This window comes from Eubalaena glacialis, chromosome 9 (genome assembly GCF_028564815.1).
Source record: "Eubalaena glacialis isolate mEubGla1 chromosome 9, mEubGla1.1.hap2.+ XY, whole genome shotgun sequence".
Taxonomy (NCBI): Eukaryota; Metazoa; Chordata; class Mammalia; order Artiodactyla; family Balaenidae; genus Eubalaena; species Eubalaena glacialis.
Window position 1 is genome coordinate 33,055,617 of NC_083724.1, and position 21,867 is coordinate 33,077,483.

A 21,867-nucleotide genomic window follows, 5' to 3' on the forward strand; every position below is an offset into this window, starting at 1 on the left:
TTGTATTCTAATTTGTAATTTATTTATACCGCATCTTTTCCATAAAGTTTTAAGGTGGCTTAGAACATATATAAACTGTAACAAGATGGCATAAATTAAAAAGAGAAACTCTAAAACAAAAATGGAAATACAAGGGCAGCAATTATAAAACAAAGCCAGGAAAGTTCAAAATTTTGGCTTTTGGCAATTAAAAAATTTAGATTTAAGTATTCTAGTAAACAATGCAAGTAGAGAAATCTTATTAGTTATGCCATTCAATACCCAGAAGAATAAAAAAGATTAATTGCTTTGAAGTACTACTACCTATTAAACCAAGAATTTTTTTCAGGGTTCCTTACACAGACATTATACAATGCAATCAACAATTATCAATTACATCCTTAGAAGAGTTATCACGACAAGTTTCATTGGCCTCTTTCTTAGAGTATCACTTCATAAAAGTTAATGGCATGACCCCCAATGCAGACTTTTCTGCGAGATAGATCTAACATGCCCTCTGAAAACCAGAATGCCTAAAAAAGAAGCGTGCCTGCCTAGGCCACCCCTGCACCTGGAGATGAGGGAGGAGCACTCTGCAGACAAGGATGACATTCTCCTTAGGAAATATTTTAAAATTTATTTTTAATATATGCACAAATAGGTACTTGAAGCCTTTAAGTTCCTCACTATACAGCATAGCCTCAATTTTTTTACCCTGTAAAACTTTTAGGATATGCATTTCCAAGTACACTCAGGGTCCAAGAATTCAGCATACTGGACTAGGAGGTGATTCCTGGAAATTTATATATAATCTGCAATATCAATACAAGGAGGTAAACTTAAATAACTGCATTACTATACTATGATCAAGAATAAGACTTAGTACATTACCACCAACAGTCATGGATCTGGTCAAAGAAGGCTGTAATAAAGTTTCTTCATCATTAAATTGTTTCTTAAGTTCTTCTACAGATTCCAGATGGAGTTGAAGAAATTCTGCTGTTGCTGCTGATGCTTCTGCTTTAACAGGATCTATCATTCTCTTCAGAAGTCCAAGGTCATCCTTTTGGACTTTCAAACAAAGCTTCTCCATTTCTCGGATATTGGAGCGGAGTTGCTATAAAAGAAAAAAAAATCATTAAAGCCACCATCTCTTAATATAAAATATCTTTATTTTCAGAAGTAATTTGTGATAATGGCTTTCAATGGAAATCAGAAGTATTCTCTACAACAGACAGTATGGATTAATACTTTTCTGTTTTTTCATGTCTCTGGCCAAATCCAGCTTCCTTAGAACTCACATCCTCATACTCTGAATTTATTTAGCATTTTTTCCTTCATTAAATGTGATTATTACAAAGGTAACAAATGCTCTTCATAATAAATGAAACACTGCAGAAACACATCAAGAAAGACTTAATGACTTTTTATTTTATATTGGAGTATAGTTGATTAACAATGTTGTGTTAGTTTTCCCCACTTCACCAATCCTACCACTTCTCTTAACTCAGTCCTTTCATACTTATTGCTCATACAAACATGAGCACATACAGCCTTTCTTTTTATAAAAAATGAATTACATTATGCACAATAATCTACAATTGACAAACTTCCACACCCCAACTTAACAATATCATAATGGATATCCCTCCTGGTCAATGACTGTACCATATTCCATAGTAGTGATATAATTTATTCTATCACTCCTCCAGTGATTAAAGTCATTCATGTTGTTTCCAGTTTTTAGTTATTACAAACTATGAAACAAATGTACTAGACTATAAATCCTAATATATGGTAACAGTATATATTAGTGTTCTAGCATATACTATTATACTACATTTTGTAGGAATGATTCCCCAAAGTTAGAGTACTCACTCAAAGGATAATATGTATTTTTATTTCAATAGCTATTATCAGCTCTTCCCCAAGAGGCTTAACAACTCACACTACCACTAAAGTTTGAGTTCCCATTTCCCCATATACTGCCAGTACTACATTTTATCTCATTGGTGTTTTACTTTGAACTGCTCTCTGAAGTTGCTGGATTTTTATGAAACGATTTTCTCCACTGTTAAAAATCACCTATTGGCATAATTTATAAATTTTTCTCTAATGTGTTGATATAATAAATCATGGGCAAATTTCATGGTACAGAGCCATTTTAATATTTCTGAGATAGACCCTCCTTGGTCAATATATACAATTTTTTAATACACTGTGGGATTCAATTTGCTAATATTTTATTTGGAATTTTAGTATAACTGTGTATGTGAATGCGTGTGTGTGTGTGTGTGTGTGTGTGTGTGTGTGTGTGTGTGCATGGATGCATACATGAACAGTGTGTGTGTCTATACTATCTTCACTAGGTTTAAACTTATTCTAACAGGTTTAAGTTTGTGCTAGCTTCATAAAATAAACTGGGGAGCTTTTCATCTTTTTCAATGGTCTAGAATTTGAAAAACATAAAAACCAATTCTTCTTTTACAATTAAACAGAACTTGTAAGAATGATCTATAATGCTTATTTTAAAATTATAGATCTCTAGTCATATAATATTTTAAATTCTTTCCCCCTAATGTACTTTCACAGACACTAATGCAAATCCTGTACAGCAGACAGAACAAAAAGTATTGATTTCTTAAATTTTTCAAGTGCCTACTTTGAGTGAGGTGATATGGTCCATATTATTACATTCCACATTATTACACATAGAGAAATCAAAACAAAATTTGTTCAGGATTTACTTAATTATCTAGCAGCAAAGCTCAGGTTAAAACCCAGGTATTCTTACAAGTCCAGCAACCTTTCTATTAAACTATAAGCATAATTCCTAGCTATACGGTACCTTAATACAATCTAAAGTATCTATTGTATTCTACTAAAATTAAAGCTAATTCTGAAAAAAAAAAATAGTTTAGCTACCACCTAAAGCATCTTGTAAGATTTTGTGGGTGAATCAAAAAGTTGTACCTCTATCCTATCATGACTCTATACTTCACTTAACTTTATGTCCACTCTTACCATCCCCATGTGAGCTGGAAAACCTAAAGATAATTGGACTGTGGATTAAAAATATGTGATACGTAAGCATCTTAGATGTAAAATTCATGGAACCCTAAGGGGCTTATGTGATCATTCAATTCAACTTCACAATTTTACAATATGAAAACTAGAGTCCAGCTGAACACAGTGGCAGAATTAGGACTAGAGTCCAGTTCTCAAGTCCTGGAAAAATACTGTCTCCTACACACCATCTCTTGGCTGTGTGATTCCTTTCTGGACTACAGTTATAACTTGATTATGTACTTGCTACATAGTTCATAGAGGTATTTTAGGTGATGTTACTTTGGAGAAGCATTAAGAAGTTTCTGCAGCTAATGAGCATTTGCCTCTGACATATTCTTCCCCTCTTATAGAATCTGTACATATGTTACATCCCCAGTCAAATTATGGTGTCTAGCTTTAAGAACTCTTTATTACTATGGGTGAAGGGAAAAATGTTAAGGGAGAGAAAGAAAATACCCATTTAACTATAAAATCTGATACTATAATAACAAAAACACAAATAATGGCTAAATTTGTATCAACACTACTGTAAGTTGTCCATTATGCTAAGTGCTTTACCTTCTTTATCTTGTTTTACCTTCACAATTTATTTTTGAAATAGATATTACTGTTATTCTCATTCTACAGAAGAGAAAATTAAAAGCAAATTAAGAAAATATCCCAGGATTACACTTCTAGTAAAAAGTAAAGCCAGGAATCAAATTCAGGCTACAGAGCATGTGTTCTCAACAACTTTACTATATAGCTATACTATCCAAAAGAAATACAATACAAACCATAAATGCAAGCCATACACTATGTAATTTTAAATTTTCTAACAGTCACATAAAAAAGTAAAAAGGAAGAGGTGAATTAGTTTTAATATATTTTATTTAACCCAATGCATCTAAAACATTATCATTTCAACATGTAATCAATATAAAAATTATTAATGAAATATTTTACATGCTTTTATTTGTAGTCAGTCTTAGAAATTCGGCATATGTATTACATTCACAGCACATCTCAATTCAAACTAGCCACATTTTAAGTGTTCAACAATTATATGTGGCTAAGGGCTACTATATTGGACAGCTACTACATAGCTACAGAGTCTCTCTAAAGTTAATATGTGAAAAATATAAAGTAGGTGTTTCTGCTTCTGGCTATAGCAGGCTGGATAATTCAAAATAACCCTCCCATCAATGACTACTTAAAAAGCTGAAAGCAACATAAATCACAAAACAGACCAAAAGAAAACTAAATTCAAAAGCATCAAAAAGCAAACAAGATAGCAAGAAATTTGTAGGCCAAGAATTGGGCAAAGATGGAAATCCAGAGACGTGAGTCCTGAATTTAGGTCACATTTGCGTGAGGGTATGTGCTTACCAGAGTGCTTGACAGCCTCACAAATCTCAGGGTAAAATATCCAATGCCAGGACCTGCTAAGGATAAGCACTATGGTGCCTTGGGCTGGAATCTTAAAAGAATTGCACCCTAGGAGCACAGGTGATCCTGAAATAAATCAGCCCTTGCATGAACTGCAGTTTGGCTTCCTATCTTTTGTGTAGCTAATATAAATCTTAATCTCTGAAATAGTATAATCTTGGCAGTTAGTACCCCAGAGGCTTAGAAGCAAATGAACATCCTCTCTGGAGGAAAATAACATCATCCCTAGCTATCAATAACTTCCATAAATAATTTTTCAAATATAATGTCCACCAATCAAAGACAATCAAGCACATGAGGACATACACAACATAATGAAGAAACAGCAGAAACAACAGACAATTGAAACATCCAAAGGGGACATCTAATAGGGGAATTAGCAAATGTGACTTATAAAACTATGGTTATTTTGTTCCAAGATATAAGTATCAAGCTGGAAAATTCAGGCGATAACTAGAAACTATAAAAAGCAAAATATAGATTTTAGAAAAGAATGAATATCATTTAAAAATAGAGTACACAATCCTTGTACACTGTTGGTGGGAATGTAATTTGGTACAGCCACTGTGAAAAACAGTATGGAGGTTTCTTAAAAAAATAAAAATAGAACTACCACATGACCCAGCAATTCCACTCCTGGATATATATCCAAAGAAACCCAAAAACATTAATTTGAAAAGATACATGCACCCCACCCAGTGTTCATAGCGACGTTATTTACAACTGCCAAGATACGGACCCAAAGTAAGTGTCCATCAACAGATGAATGAATAAAGAAAGTGTGGTATACATACTTAATGCAATACCAATCAGCCATGAAAAAGAACGAAATTTTTCCATTTGCAGCAACATGGATGGACTTGGAGGGCATTATGCTAAGTGAAATAAGTCAGACAGAGAAATACAAATATTGCATGACATCACTTACATGTGGAATCTAAAAAATGAAACAGACGAGTGAATATAACAAAAAAGAAGAAGACTCACAGATATACAGAACAAACTAGTGATTACCATGGTAGGGGAGGGATGGGGGAACAGGAGGCACAAACTACTGGCTGTAAGATAGGCTCAAGGATGTACTGTGCAAAACAGGGAATATAGCCAATATTTTGTAATAACTGTAAATGGAAAGTAATCTTTAAAAATTGTATAAAAAATATAATTTTTTTAAAAATTAAAAAAACAGTATGCAAAAGAAAATAATAAATGAGTTCAGCTGCATATTAGACCCAACTCAAGAACGGCTTAGTAAACTGGAAACTAGATAGGAAGAAACTATGTAAAACTATACAAAAAAGAAACAAAAAAAGTTAAAAAACAAAAATACAGAAGAGAAGGTAAGAGACATAGAGGATACAGTTAGAGAAGGGTACAGTATACATATATTTAGAATCCTAGAAGAAACGGACAGAAAATAAATTTGGAGAGATAGTGACTGAGTTTCCGAAACTAAGGAAAGAAATCAATCCACGTTTCAAGAAGGTCAACAAATCCTAAGAAAAGTATAGACAGAGAAAAATATACTTAGCCAAAAAAGAAAAAAAGAAGAGGCGGAGAAATGATGTCTCAAAAGGAGCTCAAAAGGAGCTAAAGACAATACGATCTCTTGAAAAATAGATCCACCACCTCAGAGGCACCACAGCCAATGTTACACATGCTGCAGTTGCCCTTCAAACAAGATGCATGTTTGCCGTGTTATGTAACATCTGGTTCTCTCACCCACCATGCCTGGTCCAACTTTTTTCCTTCCAATCAATTACGTCCTGTGATTTAATGTATAAATCCAAATTACATGTACCATTCATAAATATTCTAAAGGACCTTACTTTGTTTACTCTACATATCAGAATACTATACACTGCATTATAACGTAAAAAGAAAAATTTACTTATAAGCAATGCAACCAACTATCCAAGTGTCATAACAACAAAAACACCAAATAAAACTTGAACAAAGGGGGAAAAAAAGGCATTATCACCCCCAGAAGACCAGAATAAAGACCAGACAAAGAAAACAGTAAGATTATAATTTAACTTCTTAAAGTAATAATGAAAGCCAGAAGACAGAAGAATGATACATTCAAAGTATGAAAAGAAAATTCTATTAAAAGACTGTATAATTCCAAAACTAACAGAGGAACAATTGGATCAATAAAAAATACGAGATCAATCCAAAAGAAAGTGAGAGGACCGTCAGGATGGCGGAGGAGAAAGACGTGGAGACCACCTTACTCCCCACAAATACATCAAAAATACATCTACATGTTGAACAGTTCCTACAGAACACCTACTGAATACTGGCAGAAGACCTCAGACTTCCCAAAAGGCAAGAAACTCCTCAGGTACCTGGCTGTGTGGCTGACAGGGTCTTGCTGCTCTGGCCGGGTGTCAGGCCTGAGCCTCTGAGGTGAGAGAGCAGAGTTGAGGACACTGGACCACCAGAGACCTCCCAGCCCCATGTAATATCAATCGGCGAAAGCTCTCCCAGAGATCTCTGTCTCAACGCTAAGACTCAGCTCCACTCAACGACCAGCAAGATCCAGTGCTGGACACCCCATGCCAAACAACTAGCAAGACAGGAACACAACCCCATCCATTAGCAGAGAGACTACCTAAAATCATAATAAGTTCACAGACACCCAAAACACACCACTGGACATGGTCCTGCCCACCAGAAAGACAAGATCCAGCCTCATCCACCAGAACACAGGCACCAGGCCCCTCCACCAGGAAGCCTACACAACCCAATGAACCAACCTTACCCACTGGGGACAGACACAAAAAACAACGGGAACTACGAACCTGCAGCCAGCGAAAAGGAGACCCCAAACACAGTAAGTTAAGCAAAATGAGAAGACAGAGAAATACACAGCAGATGAAGGAGCAAGGTAAATAGGAAAGAAGAAAAGAGGAAATAGGCAGTCTACCTGAAAAAGAATTGAGAGTAATGAGAGTAAAGATGATCCAAAATCTTGGAAATAGAATGGAGAAAATACAAGAAACGTTAAAAAGGACCTAGAAGAACTAAACAGCAAACAATGATGAACAACACAATAAATGAAATTAAAAATTCTCCAGAAGGAATCAATAGCAGAATAACTGAGGCAGAAGAACAGATAAGTGACGGGGAAGATAAAATAGTGGAATAAACTGCCACAGAACAGAATAAAGAAAAAAGAATGAAAAGAATTGAGGACAGTCTCAGAGACCTCTGGGAAAACATTAAACGCACCAACATTCGAATTATACAGGTCCCAGAAGAAGAAGAGAAAAAGAAACGGACTGAGAAATATTTGAAGAGATTATACTAGAAAACCGCCCTAATATGGGAAAGGGAATAGTCAATCAAGTCCAGGAAGTGCAGAGTCCCATACAAGATAAATCCAAGGAGAAACATGCCAAGACACATATTGATCAAACTATCAAAAATTAAACACAAAGAAGAAATATTAAAAGCAGCAAGGAAAAGCAACAAATAACATACAAGGGAATCCCCATAAGGTTAACAGCTGATCTTTTAGCAGAAATTGCAAGCCAGAAGGGTGTGGCAGGACATATTTAGAGTGATGAAAGGGAAAAACCTACAACCAAGATTACTCTACCCAGCAAGGATCTCATTCAGATTTGACGGAGAAATTAAAACCTTTACAGACAGGCAAAAGCTAAGAGAATTCAGCACCACCAAACCAGCTTTACAACAAATGCTAAAGGAACTTCTCTAGGCAGGAAACACAAGAGAAGGAAAAGACCTACAATAACAAACCCAAAACAATTAAGAAAATGGTAATAGGAACACACATATTGATAATTACCTTAATTGTAAATGGATTAAATGCTCCAACCAAAAGACAGAGACTGGCTGAATGGATACAAAAACAAGACCCCTATATATGCTGTCTACAAAAGACCCACTTCAGACATAGGGACACATACAGACTGAAAGTGAGGGGATGGAAAAAGATATTCCATGCAAATGGAAATCAAAAGAAAGCTGGAGTAGCAATTCTCATATCAGACAAAATAGACTTTAAAATAAACACTATTACAAGAGACAAAGAAGGACACTACATAATGATCAAGGGATCAATCCAAGGAGATATAACAATTGTAAGTATTTATGCACCCAACATAGGAGAACCTCAATACATAAGGCAAATGCTAACAGCCATAAAAGGGGAAATCGACAGTAACACAATCATAGTAGGGGACATTAACACCCCACTTTCACCAATGGACAGATCATCCAAAATGAAAATAAATAAGGGAAAACAACCTTTAAATGACACATTAAACAAGATGGACTTAATTGATATTTATAGGACATTCCATCCCAAAACAACAGAATACACTTTCTTCTCAGGTGCTCATGGAACATTCGCCAAGATAGATATCTTGGGTCACAAATCAAGCCTTGGTAAATTTAAGAAAACTGAAATCGTATCAAGTATCTTTTCTGACCACAATGCTATGAGACTAGATATCAATTACAGGAAAAAAACTGTAAAAAGTACAAACACATGGAGGCTAAACAGTACACTACTAAATAACCAAGAGATCACTGAAGAAATCAAAGAGGAAATAAAAAAATACCTAGAAACAAATGACAATGAAAACACGATGACCCAAAATCTACAGGACGCAGAAAAAGCAGTTCTAAAAGCGAAGTTTATAGCAATACAATCCTACCTCAAGAAACAAGAAACATCTCAAATAAACCACCTAACCTTACACCTAACGCAATTAGAGAAATAAGAACAAAAAAACCCCAAAGTTAGCAGAAGGAAAGAAATCATAAAGATCAGATCAGAAATAAATGAAAAAGAAATGAAGGAGACAATAGCAAAGATCAATAAAAATAAAAGCTGGTTCTTTGAGAAGATAAACAAAATTGATAAACCATTAGCCAGACTCATCAAGAAAAAAAGGGAGAAGACTCAAATCAGTAGAATTAGGAATGAAAAAGGAGAAGTAACAACTGACACTGCAGAAATACAAAGGATCATGAGAGATTACTACAAGCAACTATACGCCAATAAAATGGACAACCTGGAAGAAATGGACACATTCTTAGAAAAGCACAACCTTCTAAGACTGAACTAGGAAGAAATAGAAAATATAAACAGACCAATCACAAGCACTGAAATTGAAACTGTGATTAAAATCTTCCAACAAACAAAAGCCTAGGACCATATGGATTCACAGGAGAATTCTATGAAACATTTAGAGAAGAGCTAATGCCCATCCTTCTCAAACTCTTCCAAAATATATCAGAGGGAGGAACACTCCCAAACTCATTCTACGAGGCCACCATCACCCTGATACCAAAACCAGACAAGGATGTCACAAAAAAAGAAAACTACAGGCCAATATCACTGATAAATATAGATACAAAAATCTTCAGCAAAATATTAGCAAACAGAATCCAACAGCACATTAAAAGGATCATACAACATGATCAAGTGGGGTTTAGCCCAGGAATGTAGGGATTCTTCAATATACGCAAATCAATCAACGTGATACACCATATTAACAAACTGAAGGAGAAAAACCATATGATCATTTCAATAGATGTAGAAAAAGCTTTCAATAAAATTCAACACCCATTTATGATAAAAACCCTCCAGAAAGTAGGCATAGAGGGAACTTACCTCAACATATTAAAGGCCATATATGACAAACCTACAGTCAACATCGTTCTCAATGGTGAAAAACTGAAACCATTTCCACCAAAATCAGGAACAAGACAAGGTTGCCCCCTCTCACCACTATTATTCAACATAGTTTTGGAAGTTTTGGCCACAGCAATTAGAGAAGAAAAAGAAATAAAAGGAATCCAAATTGGAAAAGAAGAAGTAAAGCTGTCACTGTTTGCAGATGACATGATACTATGCATAGAGAATCCTAAAGACACTACCAGAAAACTACTACAGCTAATCAGTGAATTTGGTAAAGTAGCAGGATACAAAATTAATGCACAGAAATCTCTTGCATTCCTATACACTAACGATGAGAATTCTGAAAGAGAAATTAAGGAAACACTCCCATTTACCATTGCAACAAACAGAATAAAATACCTAGGAATAAACCTACCTAAGGAGACAAAAGACCTGTATGCAGAAAACTATAAGACACTGATGAAAGAAATTACAGATGATATAAACAGATGGAGAGATATACCATGTTCTTGGATTGGAAGAATCAACATTGTGAAAATGACTATACTACCCAAAGCAATATACAGATTCAATGCAATCCCTATCTAACTACCATTGGCATTTTTCACAGAACTAGAACAAAAAAATTCACAACTTGTACGGAAACACAAAAGACCCTGAATAGCCAGAGCAATCTTGCGAAAGAAGAATGGATCTGGAGGAATCAGACTCCCTGACTTCAGACTATACTACAAAGCTACAGTAATCAAGACAGTATGGTACTGGCAAAAAACAGAAATACAGATCAATGGAACAGGATAGAAAGCCCAGAGGTAAACCCACACACATATGGTCACCTTATCTTTGAAAAAGGAGGCAAGAATACACAACGGAGAAAAGACAGCCTCTTCAATAAGTGGTGCTGGGAAAACTGGACAGCTACATGTAAAAGAATGAAATTAGAACACTCCCTAACACCATACACAAAAATAAACTCAAAATGGATTAAACACCTAAATGTAAGGCCAGACACTATAAAACACTTAGAGGAAAAGATAGGCAGAACACTCTATGACATAAATCACAGCAAGATCCTTTTTGACCCACCTCCTAGAGAAATGGAAATAAAAACAAAAATAAACAAATGGGACCTAATGAAACTTAAAAGCTTTTGCACAGCCAAGGAAACCATAAACAAGACGAAAAGACAACCCTCAGAATGGGAGAAAATATTTGCAAGCGAAGCAACTGACAAAGGATTAATCTCCAAAATATACAAGCAGCTCATGCAGCTCAATATCAAAAAAAAAAAAACAACCCAATCCAAAAATGGGCAGAAAACCCAAATAGACATTTCTCCAAAGAAGATATACAGACTGCCAACAAACACATGAAAGGATGCTCAACATCACTAATCATCAGAGCAATGCAAATCAAAACTATAATGAGGTATCACCCCACACCGGTCAGAATGGTCATCATCAAAAAGTCTACAAACAATAAATGCTGGAGAGGGTGTGGAGAAAAGGGACTGTTGGTGGAAATGTAAATTGATACAGCAACTATGGAGAACAGTAGGAGGTTCCTTAAAAAACTAAAAATAGGGCTACCATATGACCCTGCAATCCCACTCCTGGGCATATATCCAGAGAAAAACATGATCTGAAAGGATACATGCACTGCAATGTTTTTTGCAGCACTGTTTACAATAGCCAAGACATGGAAGCAACCTAAATATCCATCAACAGAGGAGTGGATAAAGAAGATGTGGTACATATATACAATGGAATATTACTCAGCCATAAAAAGAATGAAATAATGCCATTTGCAGCAACATGGATGGACCTAGAGATTGTCATAATGAGTGAAGTAAGCTGGACAAAGACAAATATCATATGATATCATTTATATGTGGAATCTGAAACAAAAATAAGATACAAATGAACTTATTTACAAAACAGAAATAGACCCACAAACATAGAAAACAAACTTATGGTTACCAAAGGGGAAGGGCGGGGGGCAGGGGGATAAATTAGGAGGATGGGATTAACATATACACACTACTATATGTAACTATACAACCAACAAGGACATACTGTATAGCACAGGGAACTATAAGCAATAATTTGTAATAACCTATAAGGAAAAAGAATCTGCAAAAGAATGTGTGTGTGTGTGTGTGTGTGTGTGTATATATATATATATAAAACTGAATCACTGTGCTGTACACCTGAAACTAACAGGACACTGTAAATCAACTATAATAAAAAAAAAAAATTGACTTTTCTGGTAAGCGGCCTGAGCTGACCTCTAACAATGGTTCGCTATTCACTTGACCCAGAAAAAACCCCACAAAATCATGCAAGTCAAGAGGTTCAAATCTTCATGTTCACTTTAAGAACACTCGTGAAACTGCCCAGGCCATTAAGGGTATGCATATCCGAAAAGCCACCAAGTATCTGAAGGATGTCACTTTAAAGAAGCAATGTGTGCCATTCTGTCGTTAGAATGGTGGAGTTGGTAGGTGTGCCCAGGCCAAACAGTGGGGCTGGACGCACGGTCGGTGGCCCAAAAAGAGTGCTGAATTTTTACTACACATGCTCAAAAGTGCAGAGAGTAATGCTGAACTTAAGGGCTTAGATGTAGATTCTCTGGTCATTAAGCACATCTAGGTGAACAAAGCCCCCAAGATGCGGCACAGGACGTACAGAGCTCATAGTAGGATCAACCCATACATGAGCTCTCCCTGCCACATTGAGATGATCCTTACTGAAAAAGAACAGATTGTTCCTAAACCAGAAGAGGAGGTTGCCCAGTAGAAAAAGATATCCCAGAAGAAACTGAAGAAACAAAAACTTACGGCCTGGGAGTAAATGCCACAAAAAATAAATGCAAATAAAAGTAAAAGCAGAAAAAAAAAAAAAGGGACATCATTCAAGACCATGTACTCTGATCATAATAAAATTAAACTTTAAACCATTAACAAAAATATACCCAGAAACACTACATGTCTGGAAACAAAGAAAAACCCTTAGACATAATCCACAAAGCAAAGAAGAGATCACAATGGAAATTATTATTATTTTTTAAAATAAATTTATTTATTTCATTTTTGGCTGCATTGGGTCTTCATTGCTGTGTGTGGGCTTTCTCTAGTTGTGGTGAGCAGGGGCTACTCTTTATTGCAGTGTGCAGGCTTCTCACTGCGGTGGCTTCTCTTGTTGCAGAGCACGGGGCTCTAGGCACGCAGGCTTCAGCAGTCACAGCACGCAGGCTCAGTAGTTTCGGCACGCGGGACCCAGAGCTTGTGGGCTTCAGTAGTTGAGTTGCGGCGTGCAGGCTCTAAAGCACAGGCTCAGTAGTTGTGGCACATGGGCTTAGTTGCTCCGTGGCACGTGGGGCCTTCCCGGACCAGGGATCGAACCCGTGTCCCCTGCATTGGCAGGTGGATTCTTAACCACTGTGCCACCAGGGGAGTCCCCACAATGGAAATTAAAATGCTTTGAACTTCATTAGAAAAATAACACATGCTAAAACTTACAGGCAGATGAAGCAGTAGTTAGAAATTTATAACTCTAAATGCATATATGCTAAAAAAGAAGAAAAGCTGAAAATTAATAAACTAAACATCTATCTCAAGAACTGAGAAATGCAAAGAAAGTAGAAAATAATAAATATGTGAACATAAATTTCATTAAATAGAAAAAGCCAGCATACAATTGGTTAAAAAAGCCAAATTTTCAGTTTTAGAAGACTAATAAAGTTGGTAAAATTCACTCAGAAGTAGTTAAAAAAAATAAAGAAGGTCCAAATAACCAAAATCAGAAATGAAAAAAAGGGGACGTTGCTACTGATCTTTCAGATATTAAAAAGATAACAAGAGGGGATGGCACACTGGTTAAGAATCTGCCTGCCAGTGCAGGCGACAGGGGTTCGATCCCTGGTCCAGGAAGATCCCACATGCTGTGGAGCGACTGGGTCCGTGTGCCACAACTACTGAAGCCCACGTGCCTAGAGCCTGTGCTCCACAACAATAGAAGCCACCGCAATGAGAAGCCCATGCACTGCAACGAAGAGTAGACCCCGCTCGCCGCAACTAGAGAAAGCTCGTGAGCAGCAACGAAGACCCGATGCAGCCAAAATTAAATTAAATTTTTTAAAAAAAGGTGGGGCTTCCCTGGTGGCACAGTGGTTGAGAATCTGCCTGCCAATGCAGGGGACACGGGTTCGAGCCCTGGTCTGGGAAGATACCACATGCCGCGGAGCAACTGGGCCCGTGAGCCACAACTACTGAGCCTGCGCGTCTGGAGCCTGTGCTCCGCAACAAGAGAGGCTACGATAGTGAGAGGCCCGAGCACCGCGATGAAGAGTGACCCCCGCTTGCTGCAACAAGAGAAAGCCCTCGCACAGAAACGACGACCCAACATAGCCAAAAATAAATAAATAAATAAATAAATAATTTAAAAAAAAGGTAACGAGAGGATACTATGAATACATTTATGTCAATAAACTAGAAAAGTTAGACGAAATGCATAAAGTACTAGAAAACTGTAACTTACCAAAACTGACAAGAAAAATATCTAACTAATCATAACTATTAAAAAATTAAATGTGCATTTTGAAACTCCCCCACCTCCTTGTACACATAAACAAAACCAAAACCAAAACCAAACAAACACCAGCACAGGTGGCTTCACTGGCCAATCCTTCCAAATAGTTAAAGGAAATAATACTAATTATTCAAGAGAAAGAGAGAACATTCTCTAACTCATTTTATGATAGCAAATCTTGATACCAAAACTCAACAAAGAAAGTAAGCAAAAGGAAAAATTCAGATCAGTCTCACAGACTTAAGAACAAGATGCAGCCCACCTCCTCACCCAGAACGAAGCCCGTGTTTCCGCAGAGCTGGGACTCCCGGCTCGGGGTCTCTTCCCTCCGCCGTCACTGAAGTGCCCCGGAGCCCGAGGGGAGGGCGGCCTCACTGAGGCTGCCGGCTATGGAGGGGCCCCGGTGGCCGAAGCCGTGACAGTCCTGGGGACCGCAGGCCAGTGAGCTGTCTGAGATGTCGTGGGAGTTGCCTCTAACCAGGACCTGATACCCAATGCCCTGACAACGCTGCCTTTTCAAAGCTTGAACTGCGGCTCTTCACTTGGCTCCGCAGGCCCAGGGCAACTTGAACACCTGGCAAGATACCGAAAGGCTCTTGGTGCTCCAGCCAGGCATCAGGGCTGTGCCTCTGAGGTGGGAGAGCCAACTTCAGGACACTGGTCCACAAGAGACCTCCCAGCCCCACGTAATACCAAACGGCGAAAATCTCTCACAGATCTCCATCTCAACATCAAGACCCAGCTTCACTCAACGACCAGCAAGCTACAGTGCTGGACACCCTATGCCAAACAACTAGCAAGACAGGAACACAGCCCCATCCATTAGCAGAGAGGCTGCCTAAAATCACAATAAGGCCACAGACACCCCAAAACACACCACCAGACGTGGACGTGCCCACCAGAAAGACAAGATCCAGCCTCATCCACCAGAACACAGGCACTAGTTCCCTCCACCAGGAAGCCTACACAACCCACTGAACCAACCTTAGCCACTGGGGACAGATACCAAAAACAACGGGAACTACGAACCTGCAGCCTGTGAAAAGGAGACTCCAAACACAGTAAGATAAGCAAAATGAGAAGACAGAAAAACACACAGCAGATGAAGGAGCAGGGTCAAAACACACCAGACCTAACAAATGAAGAGGAAATAGGAAGTCTACCTGAAAAAGAATCCAGAATAATGATAGTAAGGAGGATCCAAAATCTTGGAAATAGAATAGACAAAATGCAAGAAACATTTAACAAGGACGTAGAAGAACTAAAGAGGAGCCAAGCAACGATGAAAAACACAATAAATGAAATTAAAAATACTCTAGATGGGATCAATAGCAGAATAACTGAGGCAGAAGAACGGATAAGTGACCTGGAAGATAAAATAGTGGAAATAACTACCACAGAGCAGAATAAAGAAAAAAGAATGAAAAGAACTGAGGACAGTCTCAGAGACCTCTGGGACAACATTAAACGCAGCAACATTCAAACTATAGGGGTCCCAGAAGAAGAAGAGAAAAAGAAAGGGACTGAGAAAATATTTGAAGAGATTATAGTTGAAAACTTCCCTAATATGGGAAAGAAAATAATTAATCCAGTCCTGGAAGCACAGAGAGTCCCATACAGGATAAATCCAAGGAGAAACACGCCAAGACACATATTAATCAAACTGTCAAAAATTAAATATAAAGAAAACATATTAAAAGCAGCAAGGGAAAAACAACAAATAACACACAAGGGAATCCCCATAAGGTTAACAGCTGATCTTTCAGCAAAAACTCTGCAAGCCAGAAGGGAGTGGCAGGATATACTTAAAGTGATGAAGGAGAAAAACCTACAACCAAGATTAATCTACCCAGCAAGGATCTCATTCAGATTTGATGGAGAAATTAAAACCTTTACAGACAAGCAAAAGCTGAGAGAGTTCAGCACCACCAAACCAGCTTTACAACAAATGCTAAAGGAACTTCTCTAGGCAAGAAACACAAGAGAAGGAAAACACCTACAATAACAAACCCAAAACATTTAAGAAAATGGGAATAGGAACATAACATATCCATAATTACCTTAAATGTAAATGGATTAAATGCTCCCACCAAAAGACACAGACTGGCTGAATGGATACAAAAACAAGACCCATATATATGCTGTCTACAAGAGACCCACTTCAGACCTAGAGACACATACAGACTGAAAGTGAGGGGATGGAAAAAGATATTCCATGCAAATGGAAATCAAAAGAAAGCTGGAGTAGCAACTCTCATATCAGACAAAATAGACTTTAAAATAAAGACTATTACAAGAGACAAAGAAGGACACTATATAATGATCAAGGGATCGATCCAAGAGGAATGTATAACAATTGTAAATATTTATGCACCCAACATAGGAGCACCTCAATACATAAGGCAAATACTAACAGCCATAAAAGGGGAAATCGACAGCAACACAATCATAGTAGGGGACTTTAACACCCCACTTTCACCAATGGACAGATCATCCAAAATGAAAATAAATAAGGAAACACAAGCTTTAAATGATACATTAAACAAGATGGACTTAATTGATATTTATAGGACATTCCACCCAAAAACAACAGAATACACATTTTTCTCAAGTGCTCATGGAACATTCTCCAGGATCATATCTTGGGCCACAAATCAAGCCTTGGTAAATTTAAGAAAACTGAAATCGTATCAAGTATCTTTTCCGACCACAACGCTATGAGACTAGATATCAATTACAGGAAAAGATCTGTAAAAAATACAAACACATGGAGGCTACACAATACACTACTTAATAACGAAGTGATCACTGAAAAAATCAAAGGGGAAATCAAAAAATACCTAGAAACAAATGACAGTGGAGACACAACGACCCAGAACCTATGGGATGCAGCAAAAGCAGTGCTAAGAGGGAAGTTTATAGCAATACAAGCCTACCTCAAGAAACAGGAAACATCTCAAATAAACAACCTAACCTTGCACCTGAAGCAATCAGAGAAAGAAGAACAAAAAAACCCCAAAGCTAGCAGAAGGAAAGAAATCATAAAGATCAGATCAGAAATAAATGAAAAAGAAATGAAGGAGACAATAGCGAAGATCAATGAAACTAAAAGCTGGTTCTTTGAGAAGATAAACAAAATTGATAAACCATTAGCCAGACTCATCAAGAGAAAAAGGGAGAAGACTCAAATCAATAGAATTAGAAATGAAAAAGGAGAAGTAACCACTGACACTGCAGAAATACAAACGATCATGAGAGATTACTACAAGCAACTCTATGCCAATAAAATGGACAACCTGGACGAAATGGACAGATTCTTAGAAATGCACAACCTGCCGAGACTGAACCAGGAAGAAATAGAAAATATGAACAGACCAATCACAAGCACTGAAATTGAAACTGTGATTAAAAATCTTCCAACACACAAAAGCCCAGGACCAGATGGCTTCACAGGCGAATTCTATCAAACATTTAGAGAAGAGCTAACACCTATCCTTCTCAAACTCTTCCAAAATATTGCAGAGGGAGGAACACTCCCAAACTCATTCAACGAGGCCACCAACACCCTGATACCAAAACCAGACAAAGATGTCACAAAGAAAGAAAACTACAGGCCAATATCACTGATGAAGATAGATACGAAAATCCTCAACAAAATACTAGCAAACAGAATCCAACAGCACATTAAAAGGATCATACACCATGATCAAGTGGGGTTTATTCCAGGAATGCAAGGATTCTTCAATATACGCAAATCAATCAACGTGATACACCATATTAACAAACTGAAGGAGAAAAACCATATGATCATCTCAATAGATGCAGAGAAAGCTTTCGACAAAATTCAACACCCATTTATGATAAAAGCCCTGCAGAAAGTAGGCATAGAGGGAACGTTCCTCAACATAATAAAGGCCATATATGACAAACCCACAGCCAATATTGTCCTCAATGGTGAAAAACTGAAACCATTTCCACTAAGATCAGGAACAAGACAAGGTTGCCCACTCTCACCACTATTATTCAACATAGTTTTGGAAGTGTTAGCCACAGCAATCAGAGAAGAAAAAGAAATAAAAGGAATCCAAATCGGAAAAGAAGAAGTAAAGCTGTCACTGTTTGCAGATGACATGATACTATACATAGAGAATCCTAAAAATGCCACCAGAAAACTGAGTGGCTAATCACCAGAGCTAATCACTAATTACTAGAGCTAATCAATGAATTTGGTAAAGCTGCAGGATACAAAATTAATGCACAGAAATCTCTTGCATTCCTATACACCAATGATGAAAAATCTGAAAGAAAAATTATGGAAACACTCCCATTTACCATTGCAACAAAAAGAATAAAATATCTAGGAATAAACCTACCTAGGGAGACAAAAGACCTGTATGCAGAAAACTATAAGACATGATGAAAGAAATTAAAGATGATACCAACAGGTGGAGAGATATACCATGTTCTTGGATTGGAAGAATCAATATTGTGAAAATGACTATACTACCCAAAGCAATCTACAGATTCAATGCAATCCCTATCAAATTACCAATGGCATTTTTTACGGAACTAAAACAAATCATCTTAAAATTTGTATGGAGACACAAAAGACCCCGAATAGCCAAAGCAGTCTTGAGGGAAAAAAGCGGAGCTGGAGGAATCAGACTCCCTGACTTCAGACTATACTATAAAGCTACAGTAATCAACACAATATGGTACTGGCACAAAAACAGAAACATAGATCAGTGGAACAGGATAGAAAGCCCAGAGATAAACCCACGCACCTATGGTCAACTAATCTATGACAAAGGAGGCAAAGATATACAATGGAGAAAAGACAGTCTCTTCAATAAGTGGTGCTGGGAAAACTGGACAGCTACATGTAAAAGAATGAAATTAGAACACTCCCTAACACCATACACAAAAATAAACTCAAAATGGATTCAAGACCTAAATGTAAGACCGTACACTATAAAACTCTTAGAGGAAAACATAGGAAGAACACCCTTTGACATAAATCACAGCAAGATCTTTTTTGACCCACCTCCTAGAGTAATGGAAATAAAAACAAAAATAAACAAATGGGACCTAATGAAACTTTAAAGCTTTTGCACAGCAAAGGAAACCATAAACAAGACGAAAAGACAACCCTCAGAATGCGAGAAAATATTTGCAAACAAATCAACGGACAAAGGATTAATCTCCAAAATATATAAACAGCTCATGTAGCTCAATATTAAAGAAACAAACAACCCAATCTAAAAATGGGCAGAAGACCTAAATAGACATTTCTCCAAAGAAGACATACAGATGGCCAAGAAGCACATGAAAAGATGCTCAACATCACTAATTATTAGAGAAATGCAAATCAAAACTACAGTGAGGTATCACCTCACACCAGTTAGAATGGGCATCATCAGAAAATCTACAAACAACAAATGCTGGAGAGGGTGTGGAGAAAAGGGAACCCTCTTGCACTGTTGGTGGGAATGTAAATTGATACAGCCACTATGGAGAACAGTACGGAGGTTCCTTAAAAAACTAAAAATAGATTTACCATATGATCCAGCAATCCCACTACTGGGTGTATACCCAGAGAAAACCATAATTCAAAAAGACACATGCACCCCAATGTTCATTGCAGCATTATTTACAATAGCCAGGTCATGGAAGCAACCTAAATGCCCATCGACAGACGAATGGTTAAAGAAGTTGTGGTACATATATATGATGGAATATTACTCAGCCATAAAAAGGAACGAAATTGAGTCATTTGCCGAGACGTGGATAGATCTAGAGACTGTCATACAGAGTGAAGTAAGTCAGAAAGAGAAAAACAAATATCGTATATTAACGCATGTATGTGGAACCTAGAAAAATGGTACAGATGAGCCGGTTTGCAGGGCAGAAGTTGAGACACAGATGTAGAGAACAGACATATGGACACCAAGGGGGGAAAACTGCGGTGGGGCGGGGATGGTGGTGTGCTGAATTGGGCGATTGGGATTGACACGTATACACTGATGTGTATAAAATTGATGACTAACAAGAACCTGCAGTATAAAAAAAACCCAAACAAACAAAACAACTAATACTAAACTTTCATTGGGTTATTTGTATGGAAATATGTTAATATAAATGTTTCAGACATTACATGAAATTTCTAAAAATCTTATATGTTCTGGTATAATGTTATAAGTCATAATTCTAGTTATTACTTAAAATGTATATCTCAGAAATAAAAAAAAAAAATTAACTATGAGTTGAACCTGGATGATGGATACAGAAGAGTTCATTATACTGCTATTGTTGTTTATATTTTATTGTTTTTATTGTTTTCTATAATAAAATGTTTTTAAAAATTAAAAAAAAAAAGTCTCTGTTTTCTTCACACCCACCCCCAGAATATAAGTTCAATAAGAAAAGAATTTTCTTCTGCTTTGCTCACAGATATTATTTCCAGTGTCTAGAATAGTATCTAGGATGTAGTAAATATTCAAATGTTTCTGTTCTTCTAATAATCAGGTCAGAAAGGAAGATATTATGCCAAGTTCTGAAAATCTGCAAAAATATCAAGTTTGATAAACGGTTCTATAACCAAGGAAGTTTATAAAAAAAAAGAAAGTATACCAACTCAGTAATTAAAAAGCTTTGCAGTATGCAACCAGTAAACAGCAAACTATGGCCAAACTTTCAGTAAAGGTGACATCTCTCTCTTTTTAGTTTTGAAACTAAATTTAATAACTAGTTATGGCTTTTTCCCTTCTTCCAGAAATTTCCTGAAATTTCTGTCTAAAGATTAAAAGATATATTTAAATGTATACTTATCCATACTGATAATTGTAAAAAGTAATTATTCTGAGTTAATTAAAATTCTGAAAAATGTCCAATTATATATTTAATGATTAAAAGAAGAGAGGCTATGCATATATTTGCCTTTGTTAAATATTGATTTAAGGATTTCTACTATGTTTTTACAACATGTAATTTTAAGAGCAAATGTACACAGCAGAAAACATTTGGTATCATAATAATTAATCTAATTTCTTTACAAACACAGAGCACAAGTCCACTGGTAAACATTTAAACAACTTAGAGTAAACACAATCTAGATGTCATATAATT

At 36.8% G+C, this 21,867-nt stretch overlaps 1 protein-coding gene and 1 pseudogene across 7 annotated transcripts in view; one reads left to right on the forward strand and one right to left on the reverse strand.

Annotated features, from left to right (window-relative positions):
* The window catches only part of STX17 (syntaxin 17), an 84,480-nt gene that overhangs the window by 25,378 nt on the left and 37,235 nt on the right, over window positions 1-21,867 (reverse strand). For all 7 annotated transcript variants that reach the window (XM_061200186.1, XM_061200184.1, XM_061200183.1 and 4 more), the window contains one exon: window positions 871-1,096. In XM_061200186.1, coding sequence (XP_061056169.1) covers window positions 871-1,096 — 226 coding nt within the window. The remainder of the gene's footprint in view (window positions 1-870; window positions 1,097-21,867) is intronic.
* Window positions 12,449-13,005, forward strand: LOC133098321 (large ribosomal subunit protein uL22-like; annotated as a pseudogene).